A 22,932-nucleotide genomic window follows, 5' to 3' on the forward strand; every position below is an offset into this window, starting at 1 on the left:
CAGACTGCTACATTTAACCTACGTGCACAAACCGAATCTTAACGAGCAGAAACCAAAAACACCACACCAAAGCGCTTCCAAAATCAAGATAATGCTCAGATGGTCAATAAGGAGCTCTATTTGGTCATATTGAGGCGTTTGCGTGTGAATATTCGTCGAAAACGGGCAGATTTATAGAAGAATAATTAATGGATTTTATACGATGATAATGCACCATCGCATCGAGCCACGATTGTAACCAAATTTAAAGCCAAAAACGCAACGAATACCAACCACCGTATTCACCAGATTTGTCTTCGTGTGATTTTTTCTTGTTCCCCAAGCTAAAATTGCCGCACCGTGGAACCGTTTTCAGTCGATCGACGAAACCAAAAGATAAAAAAACAAGTAAGGAAGGGCTAAGTTCGGGTGTCACCGAACATTTTATACTCCCGCATGATAAAGTGATAATCGAGATTTCATTATCCGTCATCTACATATTTTTCAAATACCGTATTTTTGTAAAGTTTTATTCCGCTATCATCATTGGTTCCTAATGTACTATATATTATACAGAGAAGGCATCAGATGGAATTCAAAATAGCGTTATATTGGAAGAAGGCGTGGTTGTGAACCGATTTCACCCATATTTCGTACATGTCATCAGGGTGTTAAGAAAATATTACATACCGAATTTCATTGAAATCGGTGGAGTAGTTCCTGAGATATGGTTTTTGGTCCATAAGTGGCCGACCACGCCCATATTCAATTTAAAAAAAAAAGCCTGGGTGCAGCTTCCTTCTGCCATTTCTTTTGTAAAATTTAGTGTTTCTGGCGTTTTTTGTTAGTCCGTTAACGGACTTTTCGTGATTTTCAACATAACCTTTGTATGGGAAGTGGGCGTGGTTATTATCCGATTTCTTCCATTTTTGAACTGTATAAGGAAATGCCTGAAGGAAACGACTCTATAGAGTTTGGTTGACATAGCTATAGTAGTCTTCGAGATATGTACAAAAAACTTAGTAGGGGGCGGGGCCACGCCCACTTTTCCAAAAAAATTACGTCCAAATATGCCCCTCCCTAATGCGATCCTTTGTGCTAAATTTCACTTTAATATCTTTATTTATGGCTTAGTCAAGACACTTTATATGTTTTCTGTTTACGCCATTTTGTGGGCGTGGCGAACTTAACCTTCGTGTGTTACGTATACCAAATTTCATGATGATATCTCAATTTTTACTCAAGTTACAGCTTGCACGGACAGACGGACGGACGGACAGACGGACATCCGGATTTCAACTCTACTCGTCACCCTGATCACTTTTAGGTATATATAACCCTATATCTGACTCTTTTGGTTTTAGGACTTACAAACAAATGTGACGAGAAGTGAATTTATGGTTATGGACGTTAAAACCGGGACTACAAAAATGAGCCAAAGTTCGATGAACGGCATCCCAGCTCCTATTTACGTCAATAAAATTGCGTTAAGTAGGCAGTAAGCGTGGTTCTGACTTACTTTCAAACCTTAACAAAAGAAGGTAAAGAGAATTTTATGTCCCGAATATATGTAGTTCAAAAGTTGCGGAGACATGGGATTTGTCCATTGTCCATATTTACTGTTAAAGGGAATTATTTTCGAAATTTTCGCTTGACAGTAGTCTCAGTTTTGGATACCATTTGATTTCCAGTTGTCCACTTTGTCGAATATTTTTTTACTTATAGTCTAAATCAAAATCTGAAAAATATCCAAAGAACAACTTGCGACTTGTTTGAGTAAAAGTACGAAAATAGTTATTTATTTGCAAATATATCAGTACATGTATGTATGTATGTAAATAATTTACATTCTTTACAATTTGGAACTGCACGACTGATTCAATAGTCGAACAGACTCTCTTCTTCCGGACTTCATTCTGCATAAGAAAACAAATCTTACTTAGAGTTTTGTAACAAATAATTACATTATTTTAAATTAACTTTTCAATTCCATAATGAAATCGATTAAAAAGATTACGCCGTTAGCAATGAAGAGGCCAGTTGCAATAAAATAAGTCAACCTCCCATCGCCATGGTCCGGCAGATATGCAATGGTCAAACCACCACAGATGAGAGACAAAATGGCGCCAATGATCAAGTACACTGCCACCTGATTGAATTCCATGAACTCAACTGTAAACGTATACATGTTTTTGAGTAATAAAAATAAAAAATTTTATTTTTTAGCTTTGATTTCTTTACTTACGTGCCACCAGCACCGCCGTTATTATGGTGAAACCGAAAATGGTGCCACATACGATCATAACCCGCGTCGCGTATTCGCTCAGCGCATACCAAAGGACCAAGAGCACTACACATATTACCTTCAAAGAAAAAAAATGTAGAGGTTATAATTGTATCCTAAGTTAGACTACTCTTGTTTTGGTTTAAATACCAGCTTACCAGCTCTACAATTCTGAAAATTGTCTTAAGCTCCATACCGTTATTTGCTCGAATATACGTAGAAGAATTGCGATAAAAATATTAATATAATATAAATGTAAATCTGAAAATCTGATTTGAAAATGCGATACTTCAAAGACGATGAAAAATGTCAAAAGAGAACAGTGTTGAGCATGTCAAAAAAAATTCGAACAAAAAACTTACAAATATGCCGATATTTTTAAAGTAAGTGTGCAGCACTGCTTTTGCATGTCAATGAAGTTTATTTTTTTGTTTCAAGATTTACATTTACAAATATTTTTGTTTTTTGTTTGGTAAAACTATAAGATTTCCCAAATTTGTAGAAAAATTCTTCCAAATTCTTGTACATGAAAGAGGTAGCGTCATGGAATTGCAGAAAATGTTTAGAATTGCGGAGCTGGTGAGCAAGTACTTCTATTACCCTGCCTACAAAGTATGCAATTTTTACATAGAAAAACAAAACTTTGACGTTTTTCAGGTCATCTGTATCGCGCTCTTAGTCCTTTGGTATGTGCTGAGCACGTACGCGACGCGAGTTATGATCGTGTGTGGTACAATTTTCGGTTTCACCATAATAACGGCTGTGCTGGTGGCGCGTAAGTGAGCAAAATTCCAGGCAGGTTGGAAAGTTCGTATTGACTTGAAGAAAAGTACATATTTTCGAAAAGTTTATCATCGGTTATAACTGTATTTCAATTTTTCAACGCCACATTGTAGCAAGAGTTATCTTATGTTTCAAAATAGCATTCAGTGTTTATTATCCCTCTCTCCAGAGAGTAAGGAGGATGAGGTATAAACATTCAGACACATTCTGCAATCCAGCCTTTGCAAAACCAAGGTTGAAATCTCGGCAGTCTTACCTTCCGGGAACCAGTAGACATTAGCTATCTCAGAAACTTTGTAATAGGTTCAAAGTGCTTTGTCAATTTATGAGGGTCTCATATGTAATTATACAATATATCTAGAAGTTTTAGGTATCACAACGGAACGGTATTCTAAGCTGTCCCAGTGAGATCCCTACTAGCATCGACCTTTTGACAAAACCTAACCTTACCTTACCTTTTCAGTGAAATTCCTAAAATTTTAGCTTCGTTTCATTGAACTCTGTCACAATAAATAGGTCGGTTTTGAAATCCAGTGTCACCCACTTTGCATAGAGGCTTCAAATAACTGAATAATCATGACATCATGTCGAACTTGGATATAGTTTAAGGGTCAACTAATTAGAGCAACTTCATTTTAAAATCAACCGAAAGCACTTTGTAAAACTTTTCGTCCGATATACATTGGATGTTTATCATCTTCGATCCTCATTAGGTCCGCATGGTTATTAATGAAGGACAAATTTTTATATATTTTGTTTCCAAAATACCAAAACATTTATCACTCTGAATGCTGCATCTTACCATTCAGTTGTCCGACAGTCTTAGATTAGTTCCAACCATAAACCATATGGGCTCAATTTCAGTAATAATACAAACGTTTCAGCCTGCCTGGAGTAACTACGATATATAATCGATTTATTACATGTGTTTACCTTTCCAGTTTCGTTCCTATCGTTCAATGATGTGGCAGTCTATCTCATTCTTGGCGCTTTTTTATTTCTCATCTGTGGAGGTTTGTCGTTGGCCACATTGCCAAATGATACTGATGGAAAATTGGCCTATTTTATAGCAACTGGCTTTTTTATCGCTAATGGTGTCTTATTTTTAATCGATTTTGTTCTCGAAACGAAAAACAAGGAAGTTATATTAAATTAATCATCAAAGCAATTTGTGAACACTATGTTACCTGATCAAGTCATTTTAAAATTGACCTGGAATACTGAAAAAAACCTATATTTTTACGTATTTTAATACAAATCTTTATTATTGTGTTCAGAATAGGCACATTTTGAGATAATATAGCATGGCAACGTCTCATCCAGTTTTCCTTACACTTGTTATATGTAAGTCTATGCTGGGATGGCCTTCAATATCTTCAGTAAATTTTGGTTCTTCGGTTTCCGCTCATTTTTGGATCGCCGTTCGCTAGACTGTTGGACAGTTTCGCCATCATATTCATAAACCTACGAGTTTTTTTTTATCAACTATCATCTCTTAGAGGTTCGATGACTTCTGAAGCTTCACTTAATATTTTGTGTCACTCAAAGACTTGTATTCGTGATAAAATAGACTCCTAAAACCCATCTGCAAGATCTGAACGATTGCGTAGACGCGTTCCATTGAAAACAGACAGTTTCAGGAGTCAGCTTGTTGCTAAATGTTTTCCAGGTTTAATTTTTTATCCATTCGGGTTGCGTGCGCAGTCTGCATGGACCAATCCATGTTAAATTTGTTGAGTTAGTAGTCAATGCAGAAAAGTTTACCACTTGTAAGTAGTCGAAGTCGATTAAGAATCGATTCTTGAATTCGAAAAATCGATTATTTTACGAGAAAACTCGATTCTCGAGTAGAATCGGAATCGAGTTTACCATCCCTACTGGCACCCATCGCGTGCACATATAATAACCACCGCACAATAACCACAAAAAAATGATTTTTTTCCATGTAATTTATATGGAAAACAGAAAATTTGAAACAGGCACCTCTTAATGTTAATAGTAAGAGCTCATCTTTTGAGTGACTTTCTTTTTCACATTTTCGAAAGTCTTTATCCTGCTTTTCAGTTGAAAAAAAAGGTTGCCTCAGAATGGCACACCCTAATGTATATATAATATACAATATAACTGCATTAAGTTGAAAGCTCTATTTAAAATATTTTGCTACAAAAAGTATAATCGAACTTAGAAAGAGGAAGCATATGCCTCTACTAACTGTAAGTTACACAATATCATCTAAAGTAAGGCAGAAAAGTAAATATCGCGTCAATATATGATTTTGTGTACATAATATTTCGCAGCGCTGACAAGCTGACTCAGTAAGCAAATGTTGACGTCATAGTCAAAGTTCGTAAACACAAAGAATAAATGGTAAGAATAAAGATAAATTAAATGATATTTATAAGATAAAACGAACTTAATCAAGCAAATGCTTCTGCTACTAAGCTAAAAATATAGACAATTGCTCAAAGGAATGCTATTTTTGGAGAAAAAGAATATTTTTTTCCAACTATCACCAAGCGACTGATAAAGCTTCATGGGGTTATTCTATGCCTATCTATAGATTGGGATTCCCTTGTATGGTTAAATACAAAAAATTTTCTATCACTTATGATCAAAGCTGTTAAAATCTCTTTAGTATTTGGAATAAAAATTTCACAAATTTTTATTCATATGTGGCAACACCATTTTCGCTTTAAATAAAATTATATTATTTTTATTTGAAATATGTATGATAGTCTTAGCGCCAACATACACGCACGTAGATATGTCTAGCTTTTTCATGCGCTTATCAGGTGTTGGCTCTTGGCTGTCGCTCCATGTTTGGCTTTATCTACGAGCATTCTTTTTTGCACATCAATTCTCATTACTTTTTTCAGAAAAAACACCTAAGTAAATATTTGCGTTAATTTTTTACACTTGAATTGCGCAAGTAAAGACATCCTATGCATATCCATACATATGGGCACAAGTACATATTAACATTTATAAATATGTTAGTGGATTTATATAGAATGTTTCCATCTAGATATCCGTTAACTTTGCGATTGCGACTTTAGCAAAGAAGTTTCTACGCAAGCACATAAAGGAATAAAAGAAACTTCGTATAGTCACAAATTGAAGAAACAACAAAATCGTTACTTTGATTATTAAAAAATATAATATGGATTTTTAAGTACTTTCAGCTTTAAAAATCTATGAATTGACCGCCACAACCACAAAAGAAAAATAATAGTTTGAAGCATGATTCTAGGCGCTAGAAGGCTCTAACCATTTTAATATCTATTTTACATTGGTTGTCGAAGTCTGTAAAACAATTAAATATTCCTTAAAACAATTAGTCCAACAGTCGTGATTAACTTATGTATTTGAAGATTAAATTTTCTTAGCCCGATTGCGCCTAATTGTAAGCAAGAAATATTTAAGTAAATAAATAGAAAAGTCTTTTGTCGAATATAGTACATTCAGACTTTTAAATCGTTGTGCTGGATATTACTAAAAAAAAATTTGTACTCTTCTAACTGAAAATTCAAATACAAAATCAACGTTTTGTCTTACCCACACACAAGTTCAAATCATATGTATATACAATTGATTTGATGAAACAAGTTCATGGCGATGATTGCCTACCCCGGAGCAGAGTGCACGAGTGGTTTCAACGTTTTCAAAGTGGTCGTGAGGACATAAATGACGATCAACATGTGGGCCAATCAAAATCCGTGATCACCGGAAATTCCATCGAAACTGTGAGTGAATTCATCAAAAATCAGCGAAAATCAGCATTGAAATTCATGGAAATGGTATTGATCAGCCCCAAAACATCGATTTATCGTATTTTAACCGAACATTTTGGGCTTACGAATGGTGTATGCACAGTTTATTCCACACAAATTGACTGACGACCAAAAGTTGTTCATAATCCAACATTCGAAGGACATAATTGTGTCCGATTATTTGACCAAAACTCACATTTTAACCATTAATCACTTCCCGTATTCACCTGATATGGCAGCGTGCGACTTCTTCCTTTTCGGAAAAATGCATTTTCCCATGAAAGGAAAGCGTTATGCAGACGTAGAGGTCATTCAAAAGGCTTGCACCGGAGCTAATACAACAAGCTTTTGGACCATGCAAGACATATAGGTTCGCTACATCATGAAGAATAATGGTTTTTTATATACTTATTTAAAGTCAGTCGAAGCATTTGAGCGGAAATTTCATTGGATCGCTATTGTCATCACACTCAATTTAGAATTGAAAACAGCTTCTATTAGGGCAAACTAGCTAAAGTCCACGTCGCGATTAAGTTTCAATAAAGGTTTTTTTCTTAAACATTTCAGAGAAATTAGTGCCTTAGATTAGGTTAGGTTAGATTGGTTAGCTGTGGCTTACCGGTCCTATGTAAAGCCAGATGGAAGTTTATTAATACCAGCTGAGTTCGCGTCGTGCAGAAGTTTTACAGAGACTCGATCTTGATTATCCTGAATCTTCTAGATAGGGCCGAACATGCACAGAGGAAGTATTCCAGAGTCTCTCTTATGGCTACTTTCCTCCACTATCTACATGTTTCGTCATTAATAATACCCACACGGCTCGCACGTGATGACAACAAATTTTGACCTCTGACTTGGCCATTGTTCTGCAGTCTTTTCGAGATCCTGCGAATAGGAAGCTTACGCATTTCCTTTCGCTTCCCTGCACATAATCTTGGCAAATCTGCATGCTCTTAAGACATTCCATCTCAGCCTGATGCTTCTATCAGCTCTTTCGTTGTGTATCGCTTTTAGCAACTTGCGTACTCTCTGAACTGAGTTTGACAACCGAAGCGGTTTGATCAGGTTAGATAGAAAGAACTCCTGTGGCCTTTTGCGACAGCACATTTACCGATTGTGTCCCAGCGCTGACCAAGCTTCCGCGAAGCGTTTTAATATTAGTAGATATTAGTGAAGCTGGAGAAAGGTACGCCTTCACATAATTTTGGGTCATTATGAGTAGCTTGGTTTAATTTTCTTCGAAAATTTCGCTGGCAAACTAATTTCTTCAGTACAAAGTCCAACAGTTAGCTGAAAAATCGTAATGTTGGATAAAAAGTGGAGAAGGATCGACAGTTCAATTTAAGCCTGTATATTTCGTTTGCGTGGAAGATATGTACAAGCCAATTTCAACCTTAGTTAGATCACCGCTGCCCTAAATACATATATCTATATCTATATCTATATCCATATCTATATCTATATCTATATCTATATCTATATCTATATCTATATCTATATCTATATCTATATCTATATCTATATCTATATCTATATCTATATCTATATCTATATCTATATCTATATCTATATCTATATCTATATCTATATCTATATCTATATCTATATCTATATCTATATCTAGTATATCTATATCTATATCAAATTTCTGAACTTTTAACCAAAATTATTCTCAATTAATAATAATGAGTAATTAGTTAATTGCCATTAATAGTTTCTTTAGTTATCTGAAATTAAAAACTAACTAAAATACTATGCTAATTCATAAATATTTCTAGCTATAAAGAGCTATTTTAATACATATTTTTGTCGATGATTAACCAACTTAAAGTTGAAACGTACGCTGAAAGCACTTGTAGATAAATATTATGAAATTTGTTAATAATAAAAGATAATATACTAATAATAACCACTTATTCCAGTAATTTGATTCAAACGCATTGTGAATAACTGAAAGTGGATACTTTATCTTTAATTAAGTATGTAGTTCAGTTTTTTATTTTTAGAAATCAAAAGGGGAAGCACCAGGTTCTTCCACTTCTCTAACATTTGTAACTATGAATACATAATCAAATGCAAATTTCTTTTCAAGTACTATGTGTTGAGAGAGCGTTATTATTACAATGGAAGTCCTCAACATTAGTTCTCTCTAAAGAGGTTGATAACATGTTCTGTTTAAGAGTACCACAGAATAAGAGAAAAAAGAAGAGTATATAGAAAATAAATACAAATATTATTCTTTTTATTTATTGATACGTGACTTTACATCATTCAAAAAATTCTTTCGTCACACCAACTTGTGCATAATACAACATATAACACATTCCATGAACTTGAAAATGAAACCTCATATATTAAAGTACTCGAAGTTAGTGCCGATAATATTTACTCTTTCCTCAACAATTCTCAAACATTAAAGTCTCGTTTCAATAATTATCCAAATTGTCATCGATTAATCAAAACTGTCAGTCAATAAGTCACCGTAAGTCGGCAGACAAACACTATAAACTAACCAATAGCCCATTCATGTGGAAGGTATTAATTTTTTAATTTTTCTTCGCCAAGTTAATGTGAGTGGTACCATAAATTAAAATTATCGAGCCAATAGTTGTTTTTTTGCAACCAGGCGGAGGCTAATAAATTTGTACATATGTTAATGTCATGGGGAAATATTGAAATTGGTAGTGCATTAAAATATGGAAGTAATATAAAATAAGCCCTTTGTGGAGCATTATATGATAAGCAATCATATGACGCTACAATATGTACAGAAGAAGTTCGAAATGTCAGTATTTTTTTCGAAAGTCAAAGAGAATTTTGTTAGATTTGGTAATGACACCAAAAAGAATAAAAGAGAAGCGGGATAGTGAGAAAATGTTGCTAAAGAGAAGACGCTCTGAAAACGCTAAGAGAAGCTGGTTGAGCAAATTAAAAACCAGAATTTAAAACTTAGTGAGCTCTATATCTTTTCTAAAAGCTTTCAACTTTTCGTACTTCCATCGACAACCCGTGTTTTAGTTAGAAACCTTAACTTAGCACTGGGACGAGGGAAAAAAATTGAAAATTTTTGTTTTAGCAGATATTTTTACAAAAGTTACAGCAGTTGTAATCGAAAAAATCCTTCCTCCAAGTTTTTAAGAATTGTATTTCCAAGACCTGTGCAAAATTTCGTAAAGATCGGTTGAGTAATTCTCGAAAAATCTTGCCATTCGACTTAAAAACATAGTTTCGAGAAAACCGCTTTTAAAGACAGCGTACTTAGCCTAGCTAGCCTCGAGCGCACAAGTTCTCAACAATATATCTCCGAAACTTTTACTCGGATGAACTTGAAAATTTAGGACAATATTGTAGATATATTGTAGAACCCATGTAACCTCTTAAAGAATAGCACAAGTGGTTACAGCAATCTCAAATGATACAAATTTAGAAATTATGTAGCCGACGAATATAACTTCTAAGACTGCGAAGGTCATGAAACAACTCACTACTTTTTTTAATATTAAAAAATTAATATTTGAAAAAGACAGGATTTCTAAGCCCAAAGTAATTCTTTTTTTATAATAAAATATTTTTCTTGCAAATAATATATATTTTTTTTTAAATCACTAACTTATCAGCTTGCCCTCGTATTTCAATCAATATCAGCTACTCACGCTGTTAGCGCTTCTGTTGCTGCCACTTCAACGGCTGCTCGCGTACTTATCGTCGATAGGGAGCCAACATTCGTCACACCCATTTAATAGAAGCAAAAGCAGATAAACACCTTTTTTTCTTAATTTAATCAAATATTACAATACTTTTCCGAGCCAAAGCGATATGAATGAACTTCCATAAATGTGTTTTGTTATCGCCGACATGTGAAGTGTAAATACGAATATTTATATTTGCCGTTTAATCATACACATGTTTGTATGTGTCGATGGGTGAACGTTCTTCTTGGAAAAGATTTCACATGTTTATTTTCCGGAACGATTAAATTCAATATGTTATAAACTTATTATATTATATCTTTTGTTGCGATTTTTTATCTCATGGGAGTTTTTCATATTCTCCTTCCACTGGGTTGTCTGTGATCTAGATACATTTTGCTTGAAACTTGGTTGCTATTGGTTTGGAAAGACATCTCTTTCAAATTAATTCGGGCATTTTTCTTTGAAAGTGAAACGAAAGTAGAGTAATAGTATACATTGTTTTTATTCCTCTTTTTATAGTTGTTTTTATACAAAACGTATTTTTATATGAAATTTTTTTTTTATTATTATTCTTTGTAGATCTGACAGAAATTACGGAAAATATTATGCCCCGTTGAGTAGAGTATGGTGGTAAGTTCACTTTTTAGTAAATTATATACTATATAAAATGTTGTGTTAAATAACCTCAACTTCGAAAACAAATATTGTCAGGCAAACTTAAAAATATATAAACACTTCTTTTTTGATTTTTGCATTTCTCGAAAAAATGCATTGGTTCAATACTCCAAAAATATCGTTTTTGCCGTATAGTGTAAACATTATTTTATTTTTTTATTTTATTTTATTATTTTTTTTTTATTTTTTTTTTTATTTTTTTATTTTTATTTTTATTTTTATTTTTTTGTTTTGTTTTGAAACCAAGACACCAATTGGGTTACAGAAATTTCCGACAGATTTTTTCAATATGTTTTTCGATATCGAGTATTATGTCAAGAAATAAAATTTCCATATTTCGCTTCACACATCAGTTAACCTTTTGAAGATTGACGAAGACGAAGCTTTGTATACGTCTGAAATATTATTTCTGATATTTTTAGGCTACCATGAAGTTGCACGAATCCAGCGAAATAGTAGAAGTGGTAGTACTACAGTTATGTTCACCAAGTGTCAATTTTCCTACAAGACTTTATATAAATTCATGTATTTGTGAGGCTGAATTGACTTTATATAAGCCTAAAAGTATGCAACTTTTTCCTAATTGCGTATATTGACAACTTTTATACATTTGTTAACTTAAGTTGTTTGTTGGACAGTTCAAAAAATCAAGAGCAGTTGTTATGAGTAAATAAAAGCTTTCACTCAAGTTCTACGAATAGCTTAAAGCTTCCAGTTTTAGCTGTTTAACAGAAGATTGGATTCAAAAGACGCCAACAAATTTCATTATGATCTGTTATGAATATAACTGTTCACTTGCCTACATATCATATGTTAGTTTAATTTTTTCGAGCTTATTCATTAGCTTGAGTGTGCATTAGAATGGTTCAATATACGCTTAAATTCTATGGAAATCTCGCATACTGGTTTTAAAAGTCAGAGGAATCTAATATAACCTCAACATAAAAATGGTATACATATACATATGTATGTTTTATCCATATATGTATATGTACATATATGTATATTATGGAAGCGACCATCTCCACAATCAGTTCTTTTAGACCAACTCATATCTTTTCGAGCATTTCTATCTGAGTCCCATTAAATTTAAATCGACGAGGTTTTATTAGAGAAGTGGCAAAGAACGCTGCTGTTACATACCAGTCAATCAAATTTAATTCGGATTGGTTCATTTATGCCCGGTTTCACAGTCCATACTTAAGTTGTGCCCAAATAAAATCTTAGCTAAGCATTGTTGCAGGTTGAGTAGTCGTTTGCGTTTCATAGTCAATGCTTCATTTCTATAAAATTTTATTATGATATATGGCAACTTTATGGGCAACATATGTATGTTTTACAAATGTCATACATAAAATATGTCTGAAATATTTAAATTATAACAGACAATACATAAATTTGCGAAGAAAGTTATATCGAAAATGGATGAAAACAACAAAAGAACCCCGAATTTCACCGCTAGCGAATCGAAGCACCTATTAGAACTAGTGGAATTCCTAATCTGATTCCATATTTTTTCACAAAAAATAATAATTCCTTATTATCCCTTATTTCTTATTATTCTTCCTTTGACAAATAAGTGAAAATTCAAAACAATTCAAAACAAAAATAAGCGGTTACCTAAGCACTGCTTAAGTCTCTCATTTTCAGTACTTAAGCATAATTTAAGTATGGACTGTGAAACCGGGCATTAAGCTTCGCGCGCAAGCTAAATCGATAAAAATGGGTGCTGAGTTTTTGGTACAACTCTGTTATGTTGCTTTTATCTCCATGTGTTCAATAGTATTCATATGCTTGGCAAATGTTGGCTTAATTAGCGGAAATTTGGTCTGACGATTTTTACGATAAAAAAAAATGAAAAACGAGTTTGTGTAAAAAATTGAGAATTTGGATGAGGACTCTACATTCGTCAAACTTATGATTATTGATGACGAGATGCAGGTTTATAAATCTAGCGAATTGCGTTTCAAAAATGAGCTGAAATCGAAAAAACCAATATTCACTGAAAGCGCTGAAGATAATCCCAACTGAGGCTTACAAAAATTATGTGGAAATTTGGATTAAAGTTGATATGACTTGTATTGGCTCAAAATGAGCGTGAAAATGTTATCACATCGAGTCAATTTTGATGGTATATTTTCTCAGATGTTCTACTAAAATATAATCTTTACAATGTCTGTTTGTTAGGTCTAAAAAATTCTGACCGAAAAATGGTCATCACTGGTAAACTTCAAAATGTATTTATTGTTTGGGGAATACAATGAAGTGGATAACATTAATTTACTGGGAATGTTCTCTAAATTTTCTTAAACCGTTTAAAGATAATAACTCGCAATTTTAGAAAATATAAGAAATAAGAACATTTTTTCCAAAAAGGTATTGCTACTTCCTTCCATTACTATGGGATACTTTGGTACTTGTACAACTATATGTATGCAGTTACATATTCATACATACAAGTATATTTCTATTTTCCTTATTCACTTAAACCTACGCAGTTAGTATTTACCCCATGTTGGTACCTACCCTCAATTACATTCGAGTCAATGAAAAATCAGGAAGCAATACGTTTCTTATCTCCACTCACTGTCATGTCAATTAAATTTCATGGCGCGCCGCATTTATTATCCATTTTAGAAAACCATAAACAATACGCACAACAACAAAGCCACACTAACGAAGCAGAAGTAAATATTTACCAAAGAATATTTGTTGTAAGTTTGTATTTATATCTGAAGGCTCACTTACATACCTTTAAGACCCTACATCGGGAGAGCCTTATCTCATTTCTTAATGAAAAACAAAAAAAAAAATACAAAAAATATCAATTTCCCATAAATTTATGATTTTTCGCTGCTATTTAATATTATTTCGTTACCTAAAAAATTTCTTATCGCTTAAACCAATAAATAGTGTTTGATTTTCGTAGAAGGTAGTATTCCGCGACAAAGTTTTTCATGGGAGAAATTGAATTTTAATTAAAATCAAATTGTAATTAAAAAAAAACAACTTTGGTTTCACTGAAACCAGAAAACTATTCAAAACATTCGTTACAAGAACTGTGGTCAGTTCGTATGACAGTTAAATGCTATAAGGTCCGATCTGAACAATTTCTTCCCATCATTGCATCATTGTCTGAAGCAATAACTTATCTCAAATTCAATGAAGATATCTCGTCAAATAAAAAAGTTTCCATACAAGCACTTTATCGATATCTCAAAGACTGAGGGACTAGAGTTTGTATATACCGACGTACAGCGGATCATTTACATATATACATTGTGAGAAAAAGTACCCGGTGATTTTAGTAAATGGTGGTGGTTTGACCCCTACCCTATTTGACTGCAACACAAAAAATCCTGCTAGCCAGGTAATTTTACTATCATTTTCGGTTTTAGCAACCCAAAACTGTTGGCCCTTCCTTGATATTGAGGGGGCTTTCAATAAGGTCCTGCCGAAAGCAGTCGTTATTGCTCTGGACGATTTTCGAGTTGAATCAAATTTCGAGCACCTCATTTTCAGTCTTCTGCTCGACGAAATGTGGTTAGGGGAACCCCAAAAAGTGGAGTTCTCTCTCTTCTTCTATGGATCCTGGTCGTTAAAGGCCTGCTAAAACTTGACTGCAGACAACGTAGATCTTATGGTCAAAGGAAAGTTCCTGAGTACCGTGTATGGGTTGTCACAAGTTTATCTCAGCGTCGTAATGCAATAAATTGGGCAGTCCAAAGTGGTCTCGCCTTCAAGGCAAATAAAACTGTGATGGTTTTGTTTATTAGAAGATGTGAGATCCCGGAGGCACCGCTGCCGCAAATGGGAGATATCTGTCTGCAACCGACGGATACAGTGAATTATCTAGGGCTCATACTGGATAGGAAGCTTTCATGGAAGCCGAATATCGGAAAGAGAGAAAAAAGGTATTGATTTCCTCATACTGCTGTAGAGGATCCATTGGTAAAAGGTGGGGTCCCTCATCGAAAATGGTCCTCTGTCTCTACGACACCAAAGTCAAGCACATAATGTTTTATGGGGTCTTTAAGTGGTCGAGAGCACAAGAAAAGACCAGGCTTGTAAAGAAACTCGAAAGCTTTCAACGGGCGGCGGTCATCAGTATGTGTGGTGCACTAAAGTTTACTCCAACCATGGCATTCAACGTCATCTTGCACATAGTACCAGTAGACATCGTCGGAAAAAGTATGTCTGCGAAAGTTGCAATCAGACTCACACCTGGGTTCCTAAAGGAACACGTGTCTGAACACACAGAAATCCTCACATACTTTGACTTCATACCGGATCACTTGAATCGTGGAATAGCCAAACCGAACTGGCGGGGTAGCTCAAGATGGCATGGATAGTGTTTTTTTTGAAGTTTTTATATATCGGGAAAGAATAGCATCCTTTCTAGACCAGGGGTGATAATTTTTTATACCTAAAAATAGTGTTAAGATGAGACTCACTGGAAAAGCAAAAAACTAAAGAAAGATAAAATAATTTACGGGAAAAATGTTTGATCTTCATTTCAGAGAAAATTATAGGTCCTATGGAAGACGTTAAATGACAAGACTCTAGATAATAAAATTATAATTTTTCTGTTGAAACTTATTTTTTCAAATCCACTTGTATTCAAATTTATTGGTACATCTTTCTATATAACCCGCTCTCAGCTGATTTCATTCATAAATTGTACCCATTTTACTCCAATAAGATTGAGTTAAAGATCTGCTCAATGCAAACTGTCTACTCTCAATTCTTTGAGTCAACTTCAACGTCAATGCGAACTGCGTATGTTGAGCGTAGCTTCATTTAAGCACGACTTGAAAGTGGAGCTTTTGCCATTGTTACCAACAACAACACACTTCTTTCACTACACTCCAATTCGACTCCAATTCGTGGCCGTTCATTGCTACTGCAGATCAGAGTCGTGCAGTTGGTTGAGTTGCGGCGGTTGAATTCGTTTCGCGGCTTTGTTTCAACGCCAGTCAGTTGTTGGCGATCACCGAGAACAGAAGTTGTTGCGAACGCGTCGTGAATACGAAACGAATCATAGACTAATATGTAGAAGTGTAATGAAGAGCGATGTGTTAAAAATAGTAAACGACGAAGTGAACGTTGTGTTTGAATTTCAGTTACGAAAAACGAAAATTGTTGTGCGTCGAGAGGATGAAAATGAAAACACACCCGCACGCGTGACTATGCGAACAAAACAAAAACGAGTGAAGTGGATTTGAAAGTGATGAAATTAATATCGAAATGAACGGTAATTGAAGGATTTTTATGCGCAAAAACAACCTGACTTGTCAATTGAGTGTGGAGGGAATCGATTGTCTAAAATAGTGATAGAGTTGTGTAAGAAGTGGTTTTGTGAATTGAAATTAAAACTTTTTGGTGCGAAAAGTGTAAGTTCTTTCAAATAGTTATTATTTTGAGGCGAAAAATTCGAACCAAATAAAAGATTAACTAGAAGAAAAAAATTGCAAAAAAATTTAATCAACATCTATAATTCTAGAAAAACTTAAAGAAGTGCTAAACAGTAAAAACTACAAAAATATTTTTTAATGATTTCTAAACTTCCACGAATACGATATTTGTGAATAATATAATATTAAAATGAAAAAATAAAACACTTCTATATTTTTTTAAGTAAAAATACTTATTGAAGTATTAATAAAATCGAAGAAGTATGTAACTTTATGAAAAATAATTTGGAAGCAGCTAAATTAAGTCATAAAATTATTTATTGAATTTTATGTAATAATACATTTACACCAACAAAACTAAATACTCAATTCTTAGTTAATACTAAAAGTGAAAAAACTTCTAAAACATAAAAAACTTGTTTAAAGAGATTTTAAAAATTGTGGAAACAATCAATATTTAAAAACAAAATTAATAAAAAGTGTTGAAATTTTGAACAGAAGAAACTTTCTCGAAACGGTAAATAAGGTAATTTTACTAATAAATTAGAAACACATATATATTAAAAAAAATCGAAATATTGTTCAACAAATCGTAATAAAACTGTGAAAAAATCGTTATATTGAAAAGGTAAGTCTTTAAAATATATGATTTTCAATTAAACGCACGAAGATAATTATAATATTATAGGCTATACTCTAAATAAATTTTAATTATTTTAGAAAGGCAAATATTTCTATGAATATTTGTATTTACTCACTTAAAAGAAATATTAAGAATATTTGCCACTTCTCTTCAAGTTCCACTAAGTGGAAAAGTCTTGAAAAAGTCTTCAAGAACCTATTTTAGGTGTTATCATATATGGGTTACGGGTTTCAAAAAATCGATTTTTTTATTATTCAATAAATTCTACAACACCTCTAGAATATTGTCCTAAGTTTTTAAATAGATCCGCGAGATAGTTTCGGAGATAGAGCCTTGAGAACTTCTGCGATCGAGGCTAGCTACGCTAAGTGTGCCGTCTTTAAATGCGTTTTTCTCGAGAACTTTTCAACCGATCTTCTTAAAATCTTTGAGATACAATTCTTAAAGACTTGGACGAATAATTTTTTTCCTTCGTCTAAGTTCTAGGTTTTTACTAAAACACGTATTTTTTAACTCAATTATTTGAGGTTTAATTATGTAACAAAACTTTTACAGTTAATGTTTTGTGACGTCATTTTAGCGTTGTTTTGACAGAGACTACGAAGTGTGTTATCTCTGAACTTACTAAAACTCGCAGAATGTTTGGTATTTTTCTCTTTTTCGTAGGTTTAAACTACAAAAGAGCTTGTAATGCAGTTCTCATAAAGAAAATACTTCTTATTAGGCATATATTTTCAAATAAATTTTTGATTTCTTAATTGTGATATATATATATTTGTGATTTCAAAAACATTAAAAGATTTTTTTTACAAAATTGTTTCAAAGAAATAGTTTCTTATTTAACGAATTCTTCTAATTTCTCAGAATATAGTTAGGTTAGGGCCTTCTAGTCCATTAGGCCAAAGAAATAGCTTCTTTTTTTTAACAAATTCTTCCCATTTCTGAGGATGTGGTTAGATTAGGTACTTCCAGACTTTCATCATTGCACGATCGTATGTTAAAATAAAAAACTATGTGTGTCAGTTTACGTTCTCCTAAACAACTTTCCATCAAAATGTATACCAGAACATCAAATTCGCTTAGAAATATCGTTGATTTTAGTCAGTTATCTTAAGAAATTCGAAGCGCATTCATGCATGTATAAAGATTTCTAAAAACAATTGCTAATAAGCAAACGGAGTCAATGAAAGGTCTACCTGCAGTCAAACACCAAAACTGATTTGATACTCAGCCAACATAAGCAATCCTTTGCTGTAAGTCAGCTGTGACGAAGCCATACATACAAACACATACCACAATATTTACAATCAAGTGTTGGTACCTGTACCTCAAGCCATGATCGAAAGACTGGCGTACATAAGTGTGTGTTTGTAGCTATGTACACACCTGTGGAAGAGCCCTGTAGGAAATTTGTGGATTTTATGAAGCATGTGTAGAATTTGATTGTGGGAATTAAGAAGTTCCAGTGATATTATTATAGGTATTTTATGTAAAGGGTGTCACAAAATTTGCTAAATATTTGAGTTAAATACAGGGTGCCTCAATACTACGCAATATTAAATTTGCCGCCATTTATGTTGTAAAGTGTGGACAACCCTAAAAAACAAATCGACTGCTGACAGCTTAGGCTTAGTAAAAATGGAGCGTTACACAAAAGAACAACGTGTCTTCATTTGTGAACAATATTTCAAAAATAATGAAGGCTTGTCGACTTTCATACAAAATATGTGTAGTGTTTTAGCTTCTTTGAAATTTCGGTAAAATTAAATCTAATATTAATTTTGAGATACCCTGTATAACTGTGCGGGAGTCACTTTTCACTCTGAAATGGTATATCATTTAGTTTAATTGTCCTCAAAAGACTCTCCTAGTATGACAGCCTAAAAAAAAAACAAATTTTGGGGGGAAAAAATATAATGCACCATTTTTTAAATTATATATGTATATTTGATTAATGATTATTTTAAAGATAGACAGCAAACTTTTTACAGCCAATAGTCTCAGTGATCTCGGTTATCTGCAAGGATGATCCCTATAAACGTTCTCTCCTGGAAAAAATTATCCGTATCCGTTTTCTACGGTCGAAAAAATCACAAATTGAAAAAATTGAGACTTAAGAAAACGGGTTGAATGTTATCCAAAATTTTGGTTTTTTTAGTTTTGGCCCTACAAAATTCGATTTTGTATCAGAATAACATACTCTTAGCTATTTTATGGAGAACATTATACAAGACAAAGCACATTCGAAAACAAAAGTTCCATTTTCTAACTTTCTGAAATGGAAGAAGTACAGTTTGTTCATGAGGTATAGATTTTTAGACAATTCCGATAACTGCTTATAAGTATGTAAGGGAAAAAATTAAGATCAACTCATGCTAGTGACTTTACTAAACACCTATTATCATAGAATGCCAAGCTATGTCCAATAGTTATGATTAAATAGCTTTAAAAAAGTTGTTCCCTCTAACCGAACTATAAAATATTAGCCAGGAATGACAAAAAACACAAGATGACAATGCGGTAGACCATAATCAAAGCAAGCGATGCAATAGTTAACAAACACTTTACCAACTTTCTTTTATGACGTCATGAAATTATTAATTTTCCTCAAAGATAAATTTCAAAAAAGCAAAATTTCGAAGTCGATCGACGCTCTATTTCTGTCGTTCCTGAACATAAACGCTCTTGAACGCTTTCTTATATGAAATGACTTTTCGAAAAATTTCCTGCTGGGTACTTTTCAAAATATGCACACGTTTCCATGTTCACCGAATGCGCCTGCTTTCCTTGCTTTTGCTTTTGGTTTTGCTCGCTTTGCACACAACATATTTTCTGGGTTCTTGTTTTATCGGAGTGCTTGTCGTATTGTACTGCATTGTTGTTGGTATTGTTATTGTTGTTTGTTTGTAATTTTGTCGATGCTCTGTCGATATAGGTTTTTTCATTGATTTTTTATTATTTGTAGATTTTTCTAAAGCGACCACATTGATGCGGTTCATTTGACAGTGTTGCTGTCGCCGGCACGTCGCTTTCGCATAGCCAACAACAACAGTAATAACAACACCAAGTGGTTACCTATACTTACTTGTGTGCTGCTGTTGTTATAGAGATATATGTACATATATAATATTCTTTTTTTTATTTTTTTTGGAGAGGTGTGCGGTTGGCAAGGCGATCCATCGCCTGCGGGAGTCACACACCAGTAACCCGAAGAAAAAAGCAACAAGTGCTTAAGCAATTCGAAAGCAACTACACCGATGCTTGTTTATGGTGGTTATTAAAGAAAAAAAAAACAACGAAAAATCAAAATAATAAAAGCGTAAAACAAAAGATACTGTAATAAATAAGTCAAAATAAAAACGTTTGCAAGAAAAATGTTGAATGAAAGAGGTAAAAATAGACACATACACATATGTACATCAAAGCAAAAGTGAGCGAAAGATTTTGACAAAATGTTATTTTGAATTTCGCCGAAGCTAATATCAAGTGGCTTAGAAAACAGCGAAATTGCAGGCAACGTCAAGTTATTTGTGGTGCTATGTTGAGTGCTAAGCCTTTGCTTGATGACTCGAAGGCATCAAATCATGCGACTGTCTGTGTCTTAGGTCGATACTTTCGGTTAAAGTGCTAGCCCGCTTTGCCATTTGTCTGAACGAAGGTGATCGACAAGATGGTACAAGTTCTTTAAATCGAAGTGATTCATCTGGCTGCATGTACACACACACCCACATCTACACAAATATTTTTGTTTCGTAGTACCGCTTCACGGTTTGGCTACATTTCACCGCCTTAGGCCAAATTAGCGCAAGAAGAGCCGAAGTTTCTGGGATTTTGCAATTTCTAAACCATTTCTTTGTCTCAAATAAATTGAATAGGCAGATGCGCATATTATTAGCATGAAATTAAATTCTGTAGAAATTTGAGATTTACAGTAATTTGATTTATAAGTCTATTGATGTTTATAAACGTGCATGAATTAAATCAAAATATGGCCTACGTGACCCACATTTGACCAATATCTGACGTAATTTTTCTTTTTGAGATCTATTATAGAAGTTTCAAAGATAGACAATGGCAGTTTATTGGAAAAAGGGCGATGTACAGAGCAGCTAATCACTACAGCATTGTTTACTGTCAGTACCAATTTTCCAAGCTGATCTCAGATCACTATACCAATCAGAGTCATCTTAAGTGTCAACTATGAAAATTTTGAAATATTAGCATTTCAATCGATGAAGAGGTGGTGTGTGTCGATCTTCCTTTCACGGGTCTTTTCCAAGACTTGGCGCATGGTAAAAATCTGATCGGTTGTAGATTTTCTAGGTCTTAAGCCACATACATGATATGGTCCAATCAGGGTGTTCTACAAGAGTATGCTCCAGTCTTCAAACCTTCTGATAGTCGCCGCATCTTTCCGTAGAATTTTAGAGCATTACTCATGTTGGCCAGCTTGTCAAGCTTTTCGAACTCACGCATTAAAGCCGCTCTCTTTTGTTGTCTGCAAATGCATCTCGCTTCCCTCTTCATCTCTCGATATCTATCCCATCCTGCACGTGTTGTGGTCGATCGTAACGTTGGGAGGTAGGCAGATTGTTTTCTTTCCACTGTGACACGTCACTCCTGACTACCACAACAAGATCGATCTGGTTCTTGGCTTTTCGATTCGAAGACATCCACCGGGGTGAATGACAGTACTCGTCAACAGATTCTCTCTCCAGTACGAATCACATAACGAATTTGCGCTTCTTTTTATGGCCATTGTAGTAAATGCCATAAGGACTTATGGACTCATCTTAGTCCTAGTTCCGTCCATAGCACTTCTTTGACAGCGGTAATGTCAGCCTTTACTCTCACGAGGGCATCAACTAGCTGAGCTGCGGCAACTTTCCAATTAAGAGATATTCCAAGTGTATGCCCTTAATCAAGGATTATGTTTGCAGTGTTCGTCGTCGAAACGGGGGACTCTCATCCGCGGCGGATCTTTTTTTTACGTGGCGGGTCCCAAACCCAACTCACTTTAGCTCGCCTTCAAACGGCTGTTTTTTGAGTGCCCAAAGGATACTTGGTCTAAGACCGGAAGACGTGAGCTGCTAGAGCCATATGTAAAAAAATCGTTTCCGTACTCTGTAATTACCGAATCCAAAAATGATAGGACGGTTATGTGATCGTCATGCATTTCCCTGATCGGGGATTATTGAGTGTTATGGTACTATTTTCCTCTTATGTGAATCTTAGTCTTAAGCGCAAAGAAAAGGAAGAAACTCCACCTGGAGTACGGAAGAAGAAGAGAGTTATTTTAATGGCGCAACCGTTTCGGATAGCACAGTAGAAGATATGTGTTTCCATTCGGTTTCTGCCTGAGATCATCAAGAGCTTGAAAATCTTTAATTAATTCTCAGAAAGGAAGATCCAGCACAGCTATTCCTCCGATCCAATCACTATTTAGAGAACCTCAAGCTTCATAACTTCAACTCGAGCGATATTACAAACTGTTCCGTCGCAAACTTGGGTGTAGCAAGAAGTCAACAATTATTGGTTAATTTGAAAGAAACACAGCGCCATCAATTAGCGGTTTCTCCATCATTAAAACTTTTAAGTGGCGAATTTTTAAAGTAAATTCTCTATTTGGCCAAGTCATTCGGCAAACCAAATATTTACTCGCTCGCCACTCGCTCTTGCACACATATGCAGT

General features: G+C 34.1%; 3 protein-coding genes across 6 annotated transcripts in view; 2 read left to right on the forward strand and 1 right to left on the reverse strand.

Annotated features, from left to right (window-relative positions):
* The window catches only part of LOC120775723 (myb-like protein P), a 175,373-nt gene that overhangs the window by 58,303 nt on the left and 94,138 nt on the right, over positions 1 to 22,932 (forward strand). For all 4 annotated transcript variants that reach the window (XM_040106036.1, XM_040106039.1, XM_040106038.1 and 1 more), the window contains exon 2: positions 11,088 to 11,138. The gene's annotated coding sequence lies outside the window, so the exon portion shown is untranslated. The remainder of the gene's footprint in view (positions 1 to 11,087; positions 11,139 to 22,932) is intronic.
* LOC120775731 lies at positions 1,955 to 2,528 on the reverse strand. The gene is made up of 3 exons (XM_040106049.1): positions 2,422 to 2,528; positions 2,225 to 2,342; positions 1,955 to 2,151 (listed from the first exon to the last, which is right to left on the reverse strand). Exons 1-3 carry the CDS (start codon positions 2,455 to 2,457, stop codon positions 1,955 to 1,957), a joined length of 351 nt encoding a protein of 116 aa, XP_039961983.1. The 5' UTR covers positions 2,458 to 2,528.
* LOC120775730 lies at positions 2,760 to 4,283 on the forward strand. Its single transcript, XM_040106048.1, has 3 exons — positions 2,760 to 2,842; positions 2,921 to 3,038; positions 3,988 to 4,283. Exons 1-3 carry the CDS (start codon positions 2,807 to 2,809, stop codon positions 4,200 to 4,202), a joined length of 369 nt encoding a protein of 122 aa, XP_039961982.1. The 5' UTR covers positions 2,760 to 2,806; the 3' UTR covers positions 4,203 to 4,283.

Source organism: Bactrocera tryoni, chromosome 4, assembly GCF_016617805.1.
Source record: "Bactrocera tryoni isolate S06 chromosome 4, CSIRO_BtryS06_freeze2, whole genome shotgun sequence".
Taxonomy (NCBI): Eukaryota; Metazoa; Arthropoda; class Insecta; order Diptera; family Tephritidae; genus Bactrocera; species Bactrocera tryoni.